This window comes from Thunnus albacares, chromosome 15, assembly GCF_914725855.1.
Source record: "Thunnus albacares chromosome 15, fThuAlb1.1, whole genome shotgun sequence".
NCBI classification, from domain to species: domain Eukaryota; kingdom Metazoa; phylum Chordata; class Actinopteri; order Scombriformes; family Scombridae; genus Thunnus; species Thunnus albacares.
This window is the reverse complement of record NC_058120.1, coordinates 14214317-14238187: the sequence shown is the minus strand read 5'-3', so window position 1 is coordinate 14238187 and position 23871 is coordinate 14214317. Positions and strand designations below refer to the sequence as shown.

At 39.6% G+C, this 23871-nt stretch overlaps 1 protein-coding gene and 1 long non-coding RNA gene across 3 annotated transcripts; one reads left to right on the top strand and one right to left on the bottom strand.

The window, feature by feature from the left end:
• Positions 1-418: 418 nt before the first annotated feature.
• On the bottom strand, positions 419-22771 carry LOC122999012 (homeobox protein SIX6). 2 transcript variants are annotated; one of them, XM_044376075.1, is made up of 4 exons: positions 22428-22771; positions 4068-4129; positions 2174-3506; positions 419-973 (listed from the first exon to the last, which is right to left on the bottom strand). In XM_044376075.1, exons 3-4 carry the CDS (start codon positions 2743-2745, stop codon positions 808-810), a joined length of 738 nt encoding a protein of 245 aa, XP_044232010.1. In that variant the 5' UTR covers positions 2746-3506; positions 4068-4129; positions 22428-22771; the 3' UTR covers positions 419-807. The 2 variants fall into 2 exon arrangements, with proteins under 2 accessions (XP_044232010.1, XP_044232011.1); XM_044376076.1 differs by having other exon boundaries at positions 2174-2882.
• LOC122999013 lies at positions 12394-14312 on the top strand. The gene is made up of 3 exons (XR_006407561.1): positions 12394-12476; positions 13164-13314; positions 13570-14312. It is a non-coding gene; the product is annotated as an uncharacterized LOC122999013 (long non-coding RNA).
• Positions 22772-23871: the final 1100 nt, after the last annotated feature.

The following is a 23871-nucleotide window of genomic DNA, read 5'->3' as shown; positions in this document are numbered from 1 at the left end:
ATAGCCTATTAGAACAATATCAAAATGTTCAATTGCATTCACCACTCTGCGTCTTTTTCCACAACCAAAAAATAAAAGACTAAACTGTAAACTCTCTTGATCAACAATTATTTTATTAAGTTATCTTTACTTTTTTTTTTTCCTTTTACTGAAACACAATTTCACTAAAGCGCGCATGCTCAACAGGTTCACCTGTGTACAAGGTAAGTATTAAAAACACCAAGCAAATGAATATGAAATTCGAAGAGACAGAGCAGATCGTTTTTAAATAGGCAAATAAACATTATTTATAAAACTTTGAAAGTAAAGTAAAAATATCACAGTTCTTTTTCAACATGAAATACCCACAGAGAACAGCAGGTTAGGCGCTCGGATGCCTTCATCCCTTTTTTTTAAATGTTTTCTTCTTTTTTTTTTTACTTTTCATCTCGGGGCGTTGGTTTATTAGTCCGTGAAATATGTTTCGTCCGTATTAAGTTCAGTTATCCACACGTGGGTAAAACGCAAACAATACGAAAGTATAGGCCTAAAGGATAAAGACGGGCAGTCCGCCGCAGATCACAGATCTCCTCATGTTTTGGCAGCCGTCATATATCCTTGTATGTGTGTGTGTGTGTGTGTGTGTGTGTGTATGTGTGTGTGTGTTTGTGTCCGTGTGTGTATGTGTGTGTGTGTGTGTGTGTGTGTGTGTGTGTGTGTGTGTGTGTGTTTGTGTTTTAACTCAACGGAGGCACTATGACTTGTTTTATTAGATTGTCTTTCACTCGTATCCCCTTTTCAATTCATCAAACACCGTCGATCTGCCCGTCAGATGTCACATTCACTGTCGCTGGAGGTGATGGAGATGGCCGAGGCGGCTGCTTTGCTGGACAGACTGGCCTCCGGACTGGACGAGTTCCCCAGACGGTCCACGGTGCCGTCCTCGTCCGCCAGGGAGCGAACCGAGCCGCCGGACAGGACCTGCTGCTGGAGCCTGCAGAGGACAGAGAGACAGCATGACATGAAAACCAGGACAGCTGACAGCGCGCGGTTTATTATTTACAGCATCATAATAAATATATATATATATATCAGTGTATTCTGAAAACAAGAGAATGAAATGAGATGAGAAAATTGTCTAGCTGCAAAACAGTTTCTAGAGGCTCATTTTATTGACACATTTATGAAATGTAATTTTCTTCTGTCTGAAAAAACAAATACATCAGCGCACTGACACCATTTTCATTTTCTCTTTTAGAAAGTACTGAATATTGAACTAAATCAGTTGGAAATAGCTTTGCTACAGAGTGCACGCCTGAAAATATCAAAAATAAATACTGCTCTGATGGATTTTAGATTTTGTTCAAGTGCCACAAATAAAACTCAAATTGTTTAGCCTGATATATGATTTGAATATTACAATAAGTCAACACAAGATTTAGACATGAACCTCAGTATTAAAAATATTGCTTAAACCACTCAATAGAAAATTACAGGTTATTTTAGCTTTATTAAAGGTGACCAATACAGCTATGAATTCAACACACACTGCAACAGGCCTCTCAGATACAATAGTAATTAGCAATAACACCAAATTACCTTTTAAAGTACATTATTAATTATTATTATTATTATTATTATTATTGTTATTATTATTATTATTCATATCATTATTATAGCATTGGTCTACTGATGCAATAACAATCAACTAAGAGTAAATAGTACATTAATGTAGTTTACTCTTCATGTTATCCTGCATTGTTTTTCATCAGTATTGTGTTAAAAGTAAAAAAAAATTAAACCCATTTGTTCACAGCTTTGTTTTCAAGTGCATTCACGGAAATTATAGAAAGTCATTGTTGTATTATTGTCACCACAGCTGGCACACATTTCCTGCATTTCAGCTCCCTGAAAACACAATTTCATGATGTTTTAAGCGTGATTTGGGCCTATTAGAAAAGAAAAAAGCCCGCTGATTTTAGGATTACAGGATGATTCTGAATCTAATATCCAGAGACGTTGTGTCAGAGTTGAATGGCTGAACCCCATGTGGGTTACGGCCTATTTTACTATCATGAACTGACTGTCTGTTAAATTGCATGAAGCATATATAGTCAGGATGCATTGTGTTTTTTTTAGTTAGTTCAGGCAGCTATCATGATCAGAAACCATCCAAAAGATGCATGCAGCCTACCTGTTCTTCGCAGCCGCTGCTCTGTCTCTTTGTCTGCGATTTTTGAACCAGTTTCCTACTTGTGTGGGTGTAAGTCCTGTAGCCTGTGCAAGCTCCCTCTTTTTACTGGGATTCGGGTAGGGATCCTGCAAATACCATTCTCTTAACAAGTGCCGGGTTCTCTCTTTGAAGCAGTGGGTTTTCTGCTCTCCATCCCATATGGTTCTGGGTAGCGGGAACTTCTTCCGCACCCTGTATTTGTCCACCGGCCCCAGCGGGCGTCCCCGCAGCTTCTCAGCCTCCTGGTAGTGCGCTTCGAGCCACAGCGCCTGCAGCTTCGTGTGCGACTCTTTGGTGAACTTGTGGTTCTCCAGGATGTGGTAGAGTTCACGGAAATTGCCGGTGTGGAAGGCGACGACGGCCCGGGCCCTCAGCACCGACTCGTTCTTGTTGAGGACCTCACAGGCCGCCGGGGCGACGGGCAGCGACCAGAGGAAGCGGCCGAGGCGATCGACGTCCCCGCTCTCCTCCAGAGTCTCGCAGACCCCGGCGACCTGCTGGGGGCTGAAATTCAAGATGGGCAGCTGAAACATGGAGGCTTCTCCTGTGTTTCCCTCTCCCCCTCCTTTCTCCTCTCTCTCTCCTCCGCGTCGACTCCTTCTTCTCCCTCTTCTTCTTCTTCTTCTTCTTCTTCTTCTTCCCGTGCGCCGAGGCAATCCAAGGGACCCCCCTCCAAAAAAACAAGGCAATCCCAAAGTTACCGAACCAATCGTCTGACCAGCCGTGAAAAACGCAAACGCCAAAAAACGCCGCGGAGGAGGAACGATGCTGCGTGGGGAACCGGCTACCGCATCCTCAGGCTGGGCAAACTTGGCAGGCAAACGGCTGAGGGTGCAAGAAAATTAAAGCCGGAGCCGCGATGTATTTTTCAAGGTAGGCTGGGATTGAAAGTACGAAAGAATTAAAGCCGGAGCCGAGATGTATTTTTTAAGGGGGGAGAAAAAGACAGTCAAGCCCCCTCCGATGATTTCCTATTGGACTTGGCAGATTGGCTGCCTGGTTGCCATGGCTGCACGTCAATCACTGTCAAGTTCGGCCAATCAGGCGGAAAGGAGATCTCAGCACCTCCCTTCTCAAAAAAAATAATATAAACATTTTGACCTTTTTGCTTCGCGTCTTCAAACGTTTAGCTGCCCCGCCGTGCTTTGCAAACACCCTCTGCCTTTGTGTTACAGAAAGACTCTTCAGTCTATATAGTGAAGTGCAAACACGCTCAGCTCACTCTCCCTTTAGAGCTCTTCAAACAGGCTTTACCCTGCAAAATGCCACATCCATCCAGGCTCCCCTGTCCTGCCTTTAGGGGAAAATCAGTAGATAATATTATAGCAATTTTAGACAAAACATAACATTCCCAACAATTTACAATAACACTGTATCTGCAGACCCGATAAACTGCGATTTAAGGCAATCTTTTTAATTCACTTTAGTCCCACTGGGCCTATAATACTCTAATATTCCCATATCATAAACCCATAGGGGTTTCTATAGCTAGAATTTTAATGTATGCCTTCATTTAAAAAAATAAAATTAGCCTTTAGTTCGTTTTTTTAATATTCAAATGATTAAATGCCTATATCGTGTATCAATGCAGAAGTTAAACTGGTCAATATGTCCTTTATTTCAACAGGGCTGCGAATTTGCAGCCAACCTTGAACATGAGGCTTTCCGCATTTTTCAATCCCACGTAATCTTTAATTATTTATCATAATAAATTATATCAGACCCTAAGTTGTGATGATGCATGCTCTTTTATGGGGGGGCGGGAGCATGAATGGCCTAAATGCTTTTTTTCTTGTTGTTTTTGAAAACACAGGCTAATTGATTGCTGTTATATTGGCAGCTGTGTTGTGTGTACCTTTTTATATACAGTAGCACCGGGCTCCATCACTGCCGACAGCTTCAGCGCAGAGAGGGAGGCTGTAAACATAGCAGAAGAGACACGTTATATTTGTGTATATAGGATTATCATGGCCCTGCCAGGCTACTCGGCTTTAGTATCAGACACACTCCGTTTTGTGCACAGGCTGATTTAGTAAATAAGAGGGCGGATAGATAGCGCAGATGGTTTGAAGTGTCGGGTCAGATTATTTCATGGCTGGATACAGTAGTAAAGTTCATTCTGACGGAAAAGCCTGATATTATTTTCACAGATACCCCCCCTCCTCTCCACCCCCCCTTCGCACTCTCTCTCTCGCTCTCTCTCCCTCTCTCTCTCTCTCTCGTGCACGCGCACGCACGCATGCACGCACACAAGCCGCACAGAGCTGAATCCCCTTCTGGCTCTTTTTGCATGAATTATAGACTCATGATGCGGGGTTATGAAACGCCTTCTGCACAGGAAGCTGTTCATTCTCTTGCTGGTTTACTGGAGTCCGCATCATCATTGCAGATTTAAAAAAAAAAAAATCTTAATCCAGAAGCCAGATCTCAAAATTTGCATATCATGTTGATGTGGGCTATTTGTTTGTTAGAAATAACCCTGCTCTGACAAACAAATACAGCCTATTAGGCCTCGTCATTTTTATGAAATTTATTGTAATGTATTGAAGATAGTGGCCACTATGGAAGAAGAGCAATGAACGGATTATAGGATGATTAAAGATTTGTCTATCAGGGTCACCATTCATTCACCCATGCTATTACACCAGCCGGTAAATATAGGCTATTGGTAAATAAAGGATAAGACCTCCATCAGATGCAGCAGTGGAAGTAAATTGCGAGGGCGACTGACAAGGTGCTGGTCTGAAATATTTAGCTATCTGTAAATATTTCATCCTTGCAGGCTGCCAGTCCCAACCTAAATTTACAAGGACTCAGACTTTTTCTAGGAAGCGCGCATCAATAAAATATAGGCGAGTTTTTGACCTCTTAAACGGAGGGCTGGAAATAACAATTGCAGACTTTGCTCTGTAAGCAACACGTCTATAGCTTATAGGCACTGTTTAAACATTTATAAGACAAAAATATGTCCGGACACATTTTTTTCTCATAGTGAATTTGTGGCAGGTGTCTATGTTAAAAGTTTATCTTGTGGGAAGAGACGCCATTTAATTAATTCATTAATTTGTTCAAGTGATCTCATTTTATGTTTTTCTTTTCTCTATTTAATGTCCTTATTTACCTTCCATAATCTATGATATGAAATGCTAAATATGCTCAGTTGGTATAGGCTCTACTGTATCTTCATGAGTCCAGGCCTATGTCACTGTGTCAGGAGATAGTAGGCCTCCTGACACCAATATCTCCGCAGATTCAGCACAGCAACACAGTGGATCTCATTCAAACACATCCATTTTTTTTTCTCTTCTTTTGTCCATTTGTTTCATGGATCCCACTGCCATCTCATCAGACAGTCCTCTGTCATACAAAACAGAATTTGATGCTGTTGTGTGTTTCTGTGTTAGACCTGTGGGTGATTTGCAGATGTCTATTGTCTCTGTTTTTATTATTTTAATGAAGATTCACTTATTTATGTTTGTGTGTGTGTGTGAATGGTTATAACCACACATATTAAAATCTCTGAAAGATGAGTCTGGAGATCAGGTGAGGAAGATGCACGCTTGTTTAAATGAGATAGGGGTGTGAGTTGGGTGGTGGGTGAGGGAGGGGAGGGGGGGGGGACAAAATAACAGAAACACCTCACAATATAATCCAATCCAGAACAATAACACAAACTGAGGCCTGAAAAAGGAAATTGGATCAACACTTCTCTAATACAGCCGCAAAAAGAAAATATTGTATAATTGCAGGATTATTGCCTTCGGCCTATATTGTCAGGTGTTCCTGTTATTTTGTCCACCCTCTGTAGATGTTAGACGGCAGCAGAACGCTTCTTAATTTAACCAATTGGAAGCAATATATATATTACAAGAAGTCCTCAGGGAAAAAAAGAAAAAAAAATACAATTCAATGACCAAACTCTGCCTGCTGATGAAGATCATGAGATATTATCGAAAGCTCCACAAAAGCTAAACATTTAAGTGAGATTATTTGGTCAAGTGCAAGCACAAGAATGAACTTTGAATCTCGGAAATATGAATTGGCTTTCAAATGAAAGTAAAATAACACTACAATCTTGTTTATTATTGTGTATATTTTTAACAAACCGTGAAGAACATTAAAGGCTCCGTTTCACTTCATGGACACAATCAGCATCTCTGCATTTAACAGTTTGAGAAGAAGCTTGTGGGGGGAAAAATGGCAAGATGGACATGTGTTTCTGAAGGTGTATGTCTGCAGCAGAAAGAGGACTACAAGGTGAAGAGAGGAATGATACAACACCGAGCGTGTGATGCACCCTGCTGCACACGCACACACATGCTCACTTTTCTCTCAATTCACGATAAGAGACAAGTACATTTACTTTGTGTCATCATTAGCATGTAGCTGGGTCGTAGCTTGCCACGGGCAGAGGGGAGGGAAGGAGTGGGGAATAGTTACATGTGAACAGGCTGGAAATGACCCAGATTCCCTGGGATCACTGGAGCAGACGAGACGCTACAAGAGCCTGTCACCAACAGCCATCCTGCCACTATCCCATACAGACCTACACTACCTTTCTCTCTCTCTCCATCTGCCCTCCCCCGTATCACTGCTGCTCTTCAACATCCATATTCAGCCCACAGAAGATGTATGCGAACAGGCGCACTAAAGAGTTTGCTTGCATCAAACATCGCTGGTAAATCTGAGATCGGAAACACATTAATATCACCTTAACTGTTACTGTAAATATCATTTGATGTGTCTGCGAAGCCTGTTTAAAGCACTTCAAGAGGAGGCAGACGGTGATGTAAAACAGTGCTACACAATGCTGATGTATGCTGTTGGTTGCCTGGGGCGGGTGGGCACTTCTGCTTGGCAAAGACGGAGGGATGCAAACATTGATGTGCAAGTGCACAGAGCTGCCTGCATGGCTCGAGTGTTTTTGTTGACTTCTCTCCGCATGACAGACTGTTTTAACTTAAAGTCAGCTGTCCCTGCACACAGGATTAACTTTCCAATTAAGATATCATGTCAGCAACATTCCCCATAACCCCTGGATGACCCGGATGTATTTAAAGGCCAGCCTCGTTGCAGCAGGACTTAAAGAGGAGTCACTTCGTTCATACGTTGCCTCGTGGCTCCAACAGTGACAGGAGGGTTAAGCCAAAGCTCTCTGAGAGTCGTGTTTTCAGACCCATTTGCCCTCGGGGCAGCACTAGCTCTCGACGCTGCGTTTAATCTGTGGATTTGTGGTAACAGAGAAGACTTCTTATCCAGTGACCCATTGGCCCCTAGTGTACGTAATCCAGTGCCTCTCTCTCTCTCTCTCTCTCTCTCCCTCTCTCTCTCTTTCTCTCTCTCTCTCTCTCTCTCAGTCACACAGCCCTGCTGACACGGATAGAGGAGAGCCAATGCACTGCAGCAGTCAGCGTGGGGGCGCACACACATGGCCGGCCCTGTCCTGACACACATACTCCTCCCCCCAAGCTTTTGTTTCACAGGGCACATATACACACAGCAGCACAGCCAAGAACACTGTTATTATAGTCAGTGCACGTGATATTTGACCTTATATCCACTAAGCCAATTCACACTAGCACGGCGTAGCTGTGTAATTCCATAATGCCTATTTCAAACGTGAGATTGACAGCAACTCCGAATATCCACAATGGAGTTTATACACAATGCTGCCATGAAAAGAAGAGTAATTTTACCGACAGAACAGTACATCGCATATACGCTGCGAGGCCACACAAAAGCGAGAGGGCCATTACACCTCGGTCAAAAAGATGTTCTGTTGTGTAACTCTCTGCCGTGTTCGTGCACGTGATGCCAGGCTTTATTAACCATCCGCGGCCTGAAAATGTAACTTGATTGAATTTTCATGCAATATAAAATGAGACCCTGTATCGAAGGTTTCCCAGAAACTCCCATGTTTCATGTCACCCCCCCCCTAGGTCGCAAATGTAAGTGAGAGAACTACGTTGCAAACAAACAAACACTGAGAGACTGAAGCTTGAATCCTTGACAGAAGCCATTAGGAATACCTTGAATCCGACCCTTTCCCCCCCTCTTTTTTCTCTTTCTTTTTTTTTTTTTGGAAACACATTTACAAAGCATGTTACAGAGTGCATGCAATTATTACATCCATTCCACTCTTGAATGCAGTCAATTTCTGGCCAGATAAAGGGCTAAATGAAAACTGGGGAGAGCACATGTTGCACACCGCCACTATATATTACCAGTGTTTGTGAGTATTTGTGTGAGAGGCAGAGCGATAGAGAGCAGAAATAGCAAATGAACAAATGCATGCATCACCAACAGCACTTGCACAACAAAGTGATTGTGTGTGCGAGGCAGCATTTCGCTGTTAGAGCTAAAATGCCACCCTGGTAATTATGAACAGTAAATCCTCTGTTCACACAAGTCATATAGGCTACAGCATGCTTGAAACTGAACACAGCAGTAAGTGATTTTCCACATGCCGAACATATATAAAATTGGCGTCCAGTGGTGTGCTTTTCTTTTCAATCACTCCTTGGTTTTCAGGCACAGTGAACTGCAACTGTGCAGTGATGGATGAACGTAAACTGTCCAAAATCGGTGTTTTTTAATGTCCGTAACAATGGTTCGGCACTGTATGAGAAGATATTTAACAAAATCAAGGAAAGCTTTTCAGTGAATGTGCTGTATTGATGCAGCTGCTGACGAACTGTCAAAACAGGTGGGTTGATTGAATGCTTGGTCTTTAGACCTTCCTCTGCAACCACCCACACACTATCTCTGTCTCCCTTTTTTCTATCGTATTCACTATCAAACACTTTACAATGCATCAGCTCTGCACTAGAAAGAATATCAGGGGGTTTTTTTACATAACACCTCCAAAGATCCCAATCTTTAAATCTATTATGAGCGCATTGAAAGTTTCTGACTAAGTTTGTAATAGCATTATCATCAGCCTCTACGAATAGTTTTTCAGTTATTCAGCCTGTGTATGACAACAGGCAGGCAGTTATTTGCTTTTTGGTGTCTTGATTGTGTCTGTAAAGCCAGGGGAAGATTTAGTGATTTAGTGGTCCCAGGCAAACTCTGTCTTGCTTTATTTTCAAAATGCTGGTATTGGCAGTTATAGAAGAAGTACTCAAAACTTTTTTCTCAAGTAAAACTATTAATACTGCACAGTAAAAATACTGCAAAAGTAAGTCCTGCATTCAAATTTTTACTCAAAAGTGAAGAGTGAAAGAGAGGAATTATCAGCACAATGTACTTAAATTACTTAACTTGTGTTCAAGGTGGAGCTTTTAATTCTTATATGATGCTGAATAGTTTAATCAATAACAGTGCATCATATTTCATTTGTTATATTTTGTGAGTAAAATCTGAACCTGCAATGTAACATTTATCTTTCAGGTAGTGGTACAACGTTTTCCTTTGAAGTAGAAGTATACAGTTGCATATTTTTTTAAGTGCTTTGGCGCCTTTTGTAAATTATCATATGTTAGAATAGTAACATAATTCAATATTTTTCTTATCTAAACATCATAATAAATCTATGGCTGTTTGGTGTCCTTGGGCCCCAGGCAGTTGCCTACCATGCCTAATGGTAAAGTCCACCCCTGTGTAAACCATGGAGAAAGTGCTTGCCTCCTCACTGTCTCTCCTCTCTATTCGTCACTGGTGGGGACAGTGGTCACCCGTAGAGCGTTTTAGGCGGCAGAAAAGCACTCCCTCCCACCCCCCAACCCCCCCAAAAAAACCTAACAAAAGAAAAAACAAAATCCTGTCCATGTCAGAGGATCTTGACAACACCCAAAGGTGACAGGAGTCAAAACTCATCATGGTCAGGAGGTCCTCTGGCACCAGGGAGCTACATGATGCGTGAGTCAGGGCACAGGTCACAACGCCGCAGCCATGCCGCCTGGGCCTCACCTCCACTTCACATTGTCTAAGAGCCTCTGCTCCTCCTAGTTACTGCATGCACACACACACACACACATAGATGACTGTCAATAAATGTCTCTTCTAGCGACAGACTTTGCTCTTTTGTCTGCAGTATAGCAGCTTTTTCATCAGTGACCTTTACACATAGTCTCTTTAGGATGTGTGTGATTTAATGTGTTGTATGTGGTGTAGAAAAGAAGCTTGTAAAAAAAAGCAGCAGCTACATCACATACAAATACCTCTTTCTTGAACAGATATGGCACGCAGGATTAATTTCATGTATTTATTTGTATGTATTCCCCAAATAACTATCTACATATCTTCAGGCAATTCGACTAAGAAGAATAATAAACACAGAAGCCTGAATTGTATCCATTAGCTTGGGGTAATGATTCATACCAAGCCCCTCATAGTGCAGTGACATCACTCTGAGCTCAGAATTACTTTATAGTAAATGGTACACTCATCACTGCATTACACTCTCCACACTAAGGATCAAAAAGGCTCCTCTAAGGTGATTACTGTAAAAAAATGGCTGTGATATCCACAGTAATTTACTGTGTTTCTGCACAGTTAATTATTGTGAACACTTTTGCAGTATAGTACTGTGTATTAGGTCTAAAACACAATAATCAACATAAAACTGTAGAAATAACAGTGGTGAACACACTACTGTAGAAAATCACAGTAAACATACTACAGCAGAAAATCACAGTAAACACTATACTACTGTAGAAAATCACAGTAATAGTCATACTACTACAGAAACCATTATGTAACTGTAGAAAAGCACAATAACCATTATACTGCTGTAGAAATATGTTCATACTACTGCAGAAACATTATAAAATTACAGTAACCATTATACTTATATAATGGTACCATTATAAAAATCACAGTAATACTCACACTACCGCAGAAACCATTATACTACTGTAGAAAATCACAGTAATATTAATACTACTGCAGAAACCATTATTTTACTGTAGAAAATCACAGTAAAATTCTTACTACTGCAGAAACATTATAAAATTACAGTAACCATTATACTTATATAATGGTACCATTATAAAAATCACAGTAATACTCACACTACCGCAAAAACCATTATACTACTGTAGAAAATCACAGTGATATTAATACTACTGCAGAAACCATCATTTTACTGTAGAAAATCACAATAATATTCATACTAATAAAGAAAACCATCATGCTATTTTAATTAAGGTAGCAGCTGTTTTTTCCCTTTTGTAAAGAAAATCACTAATTTTAAGATCCTAAGATACTTTCAAATAAAACCTTCAAATTAATGGTGCAAATTAAAGAATTTAAATATTAGTTTGAAATAATATTTTTTTTATATGAATTCAAATACCTCAAGATGGCCTTGTTTCAGTTTTTATCAGGTCATGACAGGCTGTCTATGAAGTCATGAGCTGATTGGTTGAGCCAAAGAAATAAATCACATGATCTGAAATTTGAACTGCGTCACTGTCAGTTTAGGCGCCAAAGTTCTTCACTGCAGCTGGTTTGGGACTCAACAGCTTTTTGGATTAACTACATTATTATTATTACTATTATTATTTTTACCTTAAAGTATTTTCTTTTTAAGAGTGCTTGTGTTCTTGTCTGTTTTTGCTTGGTGTAAAGTTGTCAGATGGTATCATTGATGGATATTGTAGACTTTCTGACATCCTACAGCTTTCTAACTTTACCAGTTAAAGGTGCAGTGTGTAGAATTTAGTGGCATCTAGCGAAACATATTTAGCAGAAATGGAATATAATATTCATAAGTATGTTTTAATTTGTGTATAATCCCATGAGAATAGGAATCATTGTGTTTTTGTTACCTTAGAATGAGCCCTTTATATCTGCATAGGGAGCGGGTCCCCTTCCGTGAAGGTTGCCGTGTTGCACCACCATGTTTGTACAGCCCAGAATGAACAAACCAAACACTGGCTCTAGAGAGGGCCTATCACGTTTTTCACAAGTTTCGCGGCCATCGTAGGTTCTCCCACTTGCTTGAAAGGGGAGGGGGGGGGAGTGCTCAGGTGGTTGCAATCTGCAACCTTACCACTAGATGCCACTAAATCCTGCATACTGGTCCTTTAACATTTGACTGCAGACTACTCTGAAATTAAGGGCACAACAAACTTGGAATATTCATAAATCTGCACTGGAAGATATGGAAGACCACAAGTCCCCAAGAGTTTAAAATATTATATTTTTGATATGTGTGTGTATTTTTGCAGTGTGGACAGTGCACTCCTTGCAGTGTGGTGAGGAGTAAACAGTCTGGAGCAGCAGCAGCAGGAGTCACAGAGACATCACCAGCTGATCAGTAAGTGTCTTCACCAGTAAAACACTCAGTCTTGACTAACACCAGACATTACATCAAGCTAGTTTTTCTAGTTAAATTATTTACATTGATCTCTGGCTGCTCAGAAGTGTGTTGTGCTAACATTATTTCGTTAGCTATTGGTCTATTAGCTAACACAAATCCATAGTTAACCTGAGTGCATTGTGTTAAACTGAAACAGCTTCATGTAACAGTAAAAATCTAACTTGTCAACATACTTTAACGTTACAGATGTTAGTTTTGTATCTTCTGTGTTCATAGGGTATGTGAAAGCACTGTAACGTGTGTTTAGCCTGTGTCACCCCCTGGCTAACTCAGCACTGTTATCCCAGGTCATTAACATCACCCTGTTTTTTTCATCTCTGTAACTTAATAACTAATTACTCTGAAGTTAGGTCTGATAGAGGTGGCAAAATGAGGCAAAGAAGAATATAGTCTACCACCAAATTGTGTGAAATTACTGTGTTCCAAGATGCTTTTGTATTTATTTTTGTATTGAGTCCTCTTTATCCAACTCTATCCAGCTGGATATAGAGGTCGATGTAATTAGTTTCTACTCACACAAACAATGTTGTCTCTGTTGTGTAAGTTTCTTGGTTTTCACAGAGAAAATAGCATTTCAGGTAATAGAATTGTTGTCAATTTCAGTGTTTGACTATAACTCATCAGGAGAACCTGAACCTGAGATCCTATGTTCAACCAAATGGATGCTGTTGATGGAGACCTGACCTCATCACCACTTGGCTGTCCTCTTCACATTTTACTATACACTGTTGAATATCATGAGGAAATGACGACATCGCTGGAGTCTGTTCAAAAGGTATTGCTCACAAACGTTTTTACATCACATCTTATTTCCTTTAGATTCTTTTTATTTGCATTTTCCCCATGATTTCTAAGATTGTTATTTAGATGTCTTTAAAAGTTTTTTAGTGTAGGTAATTAAAATCTTGTTGGGTGTAACCTATTCTACAAAAGTTTGCTTTTATGTTAGATTGTCTTAAATTGCATGTTTCGATCATACCTTGGGTATTACACAGACAGTAAAACATTTTCATTTTACTGTCATCTACAGTAGCTGTCATTCAATTTGATGAAGAACACAAAGCAGCAGTGCAAAGTCTTTTGACCCAGCGGACTTGTGTTACAAAGTGAACCGAGGTGGGCTTTTGAACTCTTTACAGACAACTACACATCCACAAACACAATTTTAAAAACTCTATGGACACCTGCCTACCCTGGTGACATGACATGATCTCCTACAGTTGCATATCCATGTTCAGATTACCCAAGAGTATTTTGTTTGAAGGAAATTAGTGTCTAGTATATTGTCAAGTTCAGTGATTTGATTTTCTTTTTACTTGTAGTGGGCTTAAGAAATTACATCAGTTTTTTTTTGATGAAGATTTGTTTAACTGTGGTTACAGATTTAAACAAGCTTTTTACATATTGGATTTTTAATGTTGTCTTTGTAACATTTGCTAATGTTTGTAATATATATATTTGAAAACTTTGTTGACCTTTTGAGTTACAGAATGATTTTAGAGGACAGAAAGTTGGTGCTGTGTTTATATTTACAGTAACTTAACTGGCAGCAATTGACAAGTAACTTAATGTAGAATAAATTACAGTAAGTTTCTTATCAATTGCTGCCAGTTAAGTTACTGTAAAAATCACAGTAAGTTTCTGACAGTGTAGTTTCTGTAAAACAGAATTGTTTCCTAGACTTGTTCCTTGTGTTTTATTAGCGCAAACCACAGATGAGCAGCAATCTGTGAGCCATAGCCCAGCTTAGGTCTGTGAAGAGCCTCTGTGTACAATGCGGCACAATTACACTCAGTGTCTATTGAAAAATGAAATGTTTTTCATTGGCTGAGGTTGTTTTTTTCAGTCAAGGAGTGGATTTTTTATCCATTAAATACAGTTTAATGCAAAATAAAAGGTTTCTATCTGCAAACATAGATGCAGCATATTGTAAAATATGGTCAGTGCACACAGATTTGGGCCAAACAAATTCTGAAAAAGTGACAGATTATGTTCAGACTGGTGTAACATGGATATGAATGAGCCCTAAATTAGATCTATAAGAATCTACTGGCTAATCACACATGGGAGCACCAACTCAGAATTGGGAGTTGTTTCCACTACAGGGGGCAGAGGCCAGGGATATGCTGGATTTCCAGAGTCTTAATGTCTGTCAGCTGTGCTTTATTGATGGCTTATGTCAAATGCCATTCTGACAGAGCTCATTAGGATGAAGGGAGTCGTCTAGGTAGAGGCAGGAGAAGGCAGAGCTGGCGAGCTGCCTGATCACTGTGTGCACATAGCTCACCACTGTACCTAGAGGGTGATGCCTCTGACAGGAGTTAGCTGACAGGGCTATCTGTGTGTGTGTGTGTGTGTGTGTGTGATACACAGAGAGTGGTGAAGGAGGGGGATGGGGGAGAGAAAGTATATGTGTATGTGTTCATGTCATTGCTTGAGTTACCCAGTGTCACTGAGCAGGTCCCTGCTTGATGCCACGACTCCAAACACAACTGACAGGCTGAGAGTCATCTCGCTTTCGCCACTCACACGTACTCAAATATTTATCCATGCGCAGCCCTCTCAGTGCACTGCGTGGCATCAGCAGTCTTGTGCTACAAGGACAAGGCCCTGTGGAGACTTCAGAGACCTTGAGAAGATGAGTCAAATGATTTCCTCACTGGTCCCTGCCCTTCTCTGTTGCACAAAAAATATATTATCTTGTAATACCTTTTTAAGAAGACACAAATATTACATTTCATTTGCAACTGGATTTGGAATGCATCTCGTTTGGGGAAAAATATACTTTACACATCATCATTCAGTGAATACGCTTAAATAACCAGCAGCCGGAGTCTAATACTATTCTAAATAGCCGAATCCATATCTGCTATGGCCAGCGGCACTGGTGATGAGCTCAGACTGTTATGTGACATCTTAATATACTGATTAAAAATGCATGTTCGGAGGGTAAGCAGAGGGGTGCTCTGGGTGCTCCTGCCAGGGAAGATTAAATCATTCTACTTAACAGACACTCTGAGGATTCGGGTCAATGTAAATGAGCAAGCTATAAGACACCAAAGTCAGCAGTGGATTTTTCAAACGAGGCTAAAATAATATCATAGAAAAGAAGAGGATATGATCAATAAAAGTCCTGGCTGTGAGCCTTGGTAGAGGCGAGCCGTGGTGATGTTGATACGGCAGTGTTAATTCAGACGCTGAAAGCAGCCCAAGCTCAGTTTGGTTCCATTAACATTTTCTTTTCATTCAGCCCAAGAAAGAAAAAAAAAATCCATATTGAAATCAGCTATGAAGGTTGGATTATAAATGTATCAAAGAATTGAATGTACGAGTCATGTAAGTGCTAAAGAATGTGATATACAAGTATGTTTGTGGACTCATCAGCATCCAGTGTCATTAAAGTGCTGCCAAAAAGTTTGGCAAGCTGCAGCACATCAGCACTGACAGCAGCAGGGAGCCAGAGCCAGTAAAACCTGAGACGGTGTTAATGCCACCTTGGCTTGGAAGTCGTAGGGAGCCCAGCCAAAGAGATGTGCTGGATAATCCAATAAGATAAAATAAACAACCATATAGGCTTTGAGCTGAGATAATGTACAACCTAACAGTGAATGAAAAGTCTCTGAAATCAAGTTTTACAGTTAAAATAACTAAAGTTAAAATAAACACTGTAAATGTAGAAAAATAATCAAACTAAAAAGTCATGAGAACAGAAAATAGTCCCGTGCAGTGCACATTGCTCTACAATGATTTAGTTATGTTTAGATGTCTAAAAACTTAATTGGTTAAATATTTAATTTATTAAATATTTCACATCTGCAATGCTGACTCATTCTAATGGTTAAAATTTTATTATCCATATTTAACACCTAACAAATAACAAAATAATACTTCTAATTTGCTCATGAATATCAAACACTTAATTAAAATGAATGTTAAATTTTCTGTTTTGTAGATTCCAAGGCTGATCTAAAAATAAAGAGTCAAAGCTGAGGCAAAATTCACTGAAAATCTTAAAGAGTCCAGATAATTTACTGGAATATTTCCAGTAAGTTCACAAACATCTTCACTCCTTATTATATCAAAAGCAACATATGCAAACTACTCTGTTTCCACAGCTTCCAGGAGCTACATTGAGGGTTATTTTACTATCAAATGTGAAGCCTATATCCTGTTTCAGACAATTTGTTGGCCTCCTACATATAAAAGGAAGCTATTGTATACAGTATCTTTCTTCTTTTTGTGCCTTGGTGGGTTCCTGACAGTTTTTAGCATCACCATTTACAATCTTCCAAATGCTTTTAGAAACACTGACTGTCATGGCCTTGTGCTGAATAATACAGCTTTAGAGAGAGCAGGGGAATTTTCCTCAGGGCACAGGTGTGCCCTGATAGTCTCATAAGCCCCGGGCAGCACAAAGGAAGAAAGATGCTTTCTTGGTAAAAAGGAATAGGGAGGCACGAGGTGGAGAAACAGATCAACAATGGCTTTTTCGTTTGGGTGTATTTGGTTTTGACCTTCAGAAAGAGCTTGAAATAAATGTGACACTGCGGGGGAAATCAAAAATCCCGATGACCCTGAATTTCTACACCCTACGCTGGCATGGAATGAATAAGTGATGTTCAAAGATGATGGGGAAAAAAAAGTCTAATTCTGAAAGTGTAATACATTTTCAGACAAACGGGGAGACGAAGTGTGCGGGTTATGCCTCTCCACAATCTGCAGCACCAGCAGCCACAGTCATTTCTTTTTATGTATTCATACTCTCGAAGACAGATGCAAAAAAAAAAAGAAAAAAAAAATACATAAAGCATGAAGCCTATCGTGCATGTGACTGTGACTCAACACTGACAGCTTTGTAAACATTAATGTAAAACCTACTATTATTAAATCAATCTCTTATGAAGCTTAAATCTACTTAAGAGCAGTAAAATACTATTTGTGGAAAATTAAGAAACTGCTTAAACTCTTCTTCTCCATTTCACAGTCTGAACTTGTGTCTGCAGATAGTCCACTGAAAGGGCCAGTGTGTGGCTGCATGGGGCTGAGATGCTTGACATGCGGTGACGGGGTTGACAAGGTAAGTGGTCAGACTGCTAAGTCAGGCGGTCAGGAGATAGACAACACACTTGTCGAATGAAGAGAGAGCTGAAGGAAGTGTTTGCTCAGGAAAATTCAATGAGTCTGTCAGAAAAAATCGAAATAACCTCCGTATTTGCTCTGATTATCGGCTGAATTTCGATTTCAACACATACAAACTAATCCTTGCGCATATCTCGGATTGTATTTGAAAATATCAGGATTTCAAATGGCAAATCTCCCAAGCAGCGATGCCTGTAGGGAGGTGGGGGTTCAGAGAAATCCTGCCTGTCCTTGTGTGTCACTTACCAGCCCCAGGAAAAGACTTTTTTTTTTTATGCTGATAGCGCAAAGTGTCTCCATGAGGCTAATGCTTTATGTCAGATTCTATACTAACTAGCACATTAGAAAGAGGCAATCCACCTTTACTTTTCCCATAAAAGCATTTTTTTCTTTTCCCACAACACTTAGCAGTAAAGTTTCTAAAGTATCGACACAGTTGAAAGCTGATGACTGGGTTCTTAGTAGGTGCTAGAGGTGTACTGTAGAATCCTCCATGATTCACCCCGTTTTGTCTATTTTCTCTTCATTTTATTATCTACACTTCAGCGACGAGGAGGGCTAGACAAGTGAATTGATGGGAGGGTGGAGCAGAGAGGGAGGGGGGGGGCGGGGAGGGGGTGATAAGGAAGAAAACAAAACAAAAAGGAAAACAGACAAGGAGTGCCAAGCTCTGAAAACTGGCATGCTGCAGTTGTATGTCAGTCACCTAGCAACAAGTCCTCCCCATCACTTACCCCCCGCTTCCCTGTCTCCCGCTGCGCTCTCTAATTCAACAAATCTGCTCAGAATGTATGGCTGCTCTTCTAACAAAACGCATTCTGCGCTGGGGGCTAAGGATGTGGGCCTCCGCTGAACACGCCACTCAGCTGCCCATTGACCACCGGGGCCTTTCTCTGCACACACTAAGGAGCGAGGGACAAAGACCCTGAAAGCAGGGGCAGCTCCACAGAGAAAACATTTGCTTGTAATTGTGTTTGACTGCATAATGAAAATGATGTTCTTTTTTAATTTGGGCTTGTTAAGGCCACACTATTTTCCTCTGGTCACCTGATTATTGTAAAGAAGCACCCCCTCACTTGCCCTATGGGGCACAGAGGGGGGAAATATTGAAAATGGCCCAAAGACCTCCCCTCTCTTTACTTTAACCCCTCTTGTGTTTCAAGTGTTCTCTGGCAAAAACATAAATATGTAGTCCCTGTTCATTACAGGATGGAAGAGTATGCTAGATTGAGTTTTTTCTCTTTTTTTTTTTTCCTCCCGAGAAAGGATAATGACAGCGAGGCGCACACACACATGCACACACACACACACACACATACACAAATGGGAGTGCTGCCATGCTTGCCCTGAGTTGTGAAGCATTGAGAAGGTTAGCATTCCTGGTGCTACTTCAGTGAAACAGACCATTAGTGGGAGCATTGGGCTAGCACCCAAAAGAGTGCTTCAATGGACACATTCACATCCAGTGATTATTTGCATTTTTTAGCCCCTTATTTCCTGTTTTATTGACGTGCGTTTTCCACATTCTCCTCTTTTTTTCTCCTCGCTACTCTCCTGTGGCAAAGGTGAGCGGCATTCAGGTAAATGTCGAATGTTAATAATTTAACTCTCACATCTCTTTGTCAAGTCCTGTCACGTTACATATATGATTCGACGTGTTTTTGAATTCTTCAAGGTTTCCCCGTCACCCTCCCTATGGACGAGCTATTCAGTGATTTAATTGGTTTAAGTCGGGGTCCAATTTCCACAGTCCTCTCCGGGAAACCCCTTGATAAAGCACGATTCTGCCGAGAGATCACAGGTGAGAAAAAACGGGGCTGAACTCTGCACGCTGATATTCAGGTGTATTATTTAGGCATCTATCTCTGAGGCCTGGATGGGAGGGCCGCTTCTGTAACCCTGACGCTGAACTGTAGCCCTCCAGACAAACCGCAACATCGTTTTCTGCAGGTGCAACATAGGATTCATTCATGATCCCGGCTCATGTTATTGATTTTCACAGTGTTTATAGAATTTATAGAATTACATGATATATGAAGACGTCTTCCAGCATGACGCTAAGAAGCACATCAGGCAGCGCTCAACATCCGCCTGTTATTCACTGCTGTCCTGGTTATCATCATATATATCATATATATTTGGATGAGGGACTGGATGATATGAATTAAACCCTCTATCATTGTATATTTAACTTTGTATCACAAAAACAAAAACAAAAAACACTCAGTTGCCAGTTTATTAGGTACAGTCTTGCACATCAGCCTTGCAATAAAATGTTACCGTTATGAAGGTTATAATGTGAAACTGTTTTAAAGAAGTGTTTATGGTCAACTTTATGGTCAATTTGGCGGTATTTCTTGTATTTTATTTACTACATTTATAGCTCTAACTGTAGATTAAGGATTAGAAAGACAATTCAGGCATCACAGACTACAGCACCCAGATAAATAACCCTCATGAAGGTAGTGTTTACTGCAGGGCTGCTGTGTAGCTCAGTGGACTTAACAAACTGAGGCCATACTGTACTGTGATACAGTACATTTTCTGTCATTTCAATTAAAAAAACATTTATAGGTAAAATCTGCTAGTGAGAATGTGTGTTTTTAGGGTTTCCACTAACTATTATTTTCATTATCGATAAATCAGTTAATTATTTTCTCAATTAATCAATTTTTTTGTTCAGTCGATAAAATGTCAGAAGATGGTGAAAAATGTCAACCACTATTTCCCAAAATCCAAGGTGACGTCCTCAAATTTCTAGTTTTGACTCGACCAAAGGTATTTAGAGGACTAAAGAAACCAGAAAATATTGACATTTGAGAAACTGGAGTCAGTGAATTTGGAGATTTTCTTCCTAAAAAGTGACTAGTTTCAGATTTTTTATCTAGTTTCAGATTAATTTAACAGTTGGTAACTAATCGATTAATCAACTAATTGTTGCAGCTATAATATTTTTGACTAATCCAGTGAATTAAATACTTGACAAATCAAAGTACTATGTAAATCTAAAGCTCATAAGGAAGTCCTGCTGTAATGCAACCTAAGATATTAAAATGAGAGCTACCTTAGTAGAAAATATAGTGAAATCTACTCATAGACAACTCTGTCTGTGTAAATTATTATCACACAGTCTTAATTTATGAACTAGAGGATTTCACACAACATGATCAGATGAGTTTCTTCCTGTGGTTGAGATTCAAAGCAAATCTCTCATGTCATCTAAACTTGGCCTACATTGTAGGAATTGAGCAGGTGTAAAAAAAAAAAAAAAAAAAAAAAAAAAAAAAGAAGAAGAAGAAGGGTTGAATAGTCTGCGGGGTCAGATGGGACTGACTTAAGTTGAAGGATCCTGTCAGACTGGAGTGGCTGGAGGGCCTGCGGTGACACCCACCTCACACTATAGATTAACAAGTTTCACCACCACACTGACGAGGCCCTGTTTCATTTATTTGTTTTTTTTTTCCAAGTGTCAGCAAGCGAGCGTGTCTGTCTGTGGGTATTTTCAGGACTTTCACCATAAGGACCCCAACTTTGACACCAATTAAAGAGATTATGTCTTAAGATGAGAGGAAAACTATAGCCGTGTGTTACCACGGCAATTGCTTTTGACAAGGTCACAGGGTACCGTGCAACAGTGCATGACCTCAACAGGCAGCTGCTGATTTTACTGGGATGAGAGCAAACACAAAGAAAACGATAACTTAACAGACTCTGGGGCACAACGTATGAAATATTAGCCAGTGCTTACAGATAGATGAACTTTCTACCTCTGTGAGAGAAGAATGTGATTATCTGATGGCAAAAAAAACTTAAAAATATGAAGTTATTAAAGTGCAGAGAGAATTTAGTATGATGTGGTGTAATGTAGCACCCAATAATGAACTTTACTGAGCTTTCCTACCCATAAGACATGTCTCCTTCCAAAGAAGTCATCATTAGATGACTAAAATTGCAATATAACTTGCATTCTGCCTGTTTATGGAAATATCTTTATAGTAGTTTGTTTTAGGTTTTAACGATTTTCTCTCTGAAGTGAAAAATAAAGTGAAAAGTGTTGGTGCAAAGGAAAACTGTCAGTTTGGGTGATTTTAGTGGATTCTTTGGAACTTGGTGCAAAAGTGACAGCTGCAGAAAGGGCTCTAATGCAACCTAGAAATGCAGCTTATGAAACAGAAATGACAACTGAATGTTACTCCAGTCTATTATTGCTTAATGAGAATAACAAAATTAAGCCATGATTAAGCCTTTTTAGTTTCATGTTAATTTCTCTGACCTCCCTGCGCCCTTTTTATGAGTTATAACTGCTAGTTTTAATACTTGTAAAATCAAAAATAAATGATACATAGAGACACAAACACTAAAAATTAAACCAAACGAAATATGGAGCAAAGCTGAATGATGTGACATTTTTAAAAAAAGGACAATTTATTTATTTAAAAAACAGTAACATGCACAAAAGCTGCGTCATTTTGAATAAAGCGTCAGCCTGCGGGTTTTTAGTACTTTATTGTCTCTTATTTAAGTAACTGAGTAAATAAATAAATAAATAAATAATAAATAAATAAATAAATAGTTATGCAACAGGGGAAACACGACTGTCACGACACTAAACCAGAATAATGCAATTCACAGCACTTGAAATAACCCGAGTTAAAGTCTGGTTTTTGCTGTATGTTCACTACATATTTAACCTCTAGCTCATTTTTGTGTCTTTTTTTCCTGCAAGTTTCTGAGTTTGTGATTTCCTACCTGGTCGTTGGAGGGCAGGTTCATTTTGTGCCAACAGGAGGAAACTCAGTGGCCTCCTCCTCCCTCCCACTCTGTATTTTCTTCTCTTTTTTTGCGTGTTTTCACGTTAATTGGCAGCAGTTGAACTGTGAGCCGTAAATCAAGAAGTGCGGAGTGTATTAATGAGTCGGACCACCCAGGAAAACTATTTTCTCTGCACTTTCTTAGCGGACAATGTGAGGATACTCGAGTCTGCCATGCTCTGAAAACCATGAATGAACATTCACAAGAGCAGTGCTCCCCTGCTGCCACGTTTCCAGCAGGCCAAGTACTGATTAAAGTTTTTCAAAAAAAAAAAAAAAAAAGAAAAAAAAAAAGGTGAAGTATTCCGGACAAAACCAGAGATCATTTTATTTGTTGAAGTTAGGGTCCCTGCATGAGTGGAGCATGAAGCTGAGACATTAACAAATTACAACTTGAGCTTCAAGCTTCAATTTATAGAAAAAAAAAAAAGGCTAAATTAAAATTTGCACTTGTTGTGGCAAAAATAGCTCCAAAAAACAGAGCATGTATTAAGGCTTCTTTTTGTTCAAGAATAGTGCAAATTATTTTAATCACATTTTGCTAATAAAAAGCAATATTTATCAAATATTAAATGTACCAGAAAAGTCACGCAGGTTGCATGTCGTGATATTCTACATGCTTATACCCAGTAAAAATAAATACATTTCCATTTGTAACTCCTTTAAAAACCTGCAAAAAAAATCTTGCTATAAATAAATGTTTTTCTTCACAAGAGAGGACCCGCTGCACTGAAAGTAGTGCTTAATTGTCTTCCATTATGAAACCTCACAAAGCTAGACCACTGGCTACTAAAATACCAAGGTTAATCTTGATTAAATGTCTTTCCAGGGTACAAAAAGCATATTTTACATAAAACATCCTTCAAGGGGATTGAAGCATGATGTTGAAAAAAATATATATATAAAATATTGCTGATGGCAAGGCCAAGCATCCCAACTCTCAAATGAAAGGTATCAAGGTAGAAGGTATAAAAGGTAGAAAAAACCATTACAAATCAACATACCACTAAAACGGCTTCATCTGCCTCCCCATTATCTTTCTCCCCAATTCAAGTCACACCTTAGCAAGCCAAAGCTGCAACTTTAATCTTTCCTTAAAGCACATTTTAGGATTTTCAGTGCATATACAATATACTTTAACATTTTCTGCTTTTGTGCCCAGCATTCATTGATAAAAGAGAAGTTTGTAAGAAGCAGTCTAATAGGCTAAGTGCTGTTGTAAAAGGTCAAATTAGACTAATAGTATTCTCTATGTGTAGGTTTCCTGTCAGATAAAAACATACTGTGAAGGTGAATTTTTAATATAAGAGTTAATTCAAACAGATTCTTACAGATGACTTTAAGCTTTATGTATCATTGTCAAATCACAACATTTATTAGAG

Coding starts and splice junctions, on each gene's coding strand:
- LOC122999012 (XM_044376075.1), bottom strand. CDS start 2,745: ATGTTTCAGCTGCCCATCTTGAATTTCAGCCCCCAGCAGGTCGCCGGG. Junction 974..2,173: donor GCAGCGGCTGCGAAGAACAG/GTAGGCTGCATG, acceptor TGTCCTCTGCAG/GCTCCAGCAGCAGGTCCTGT.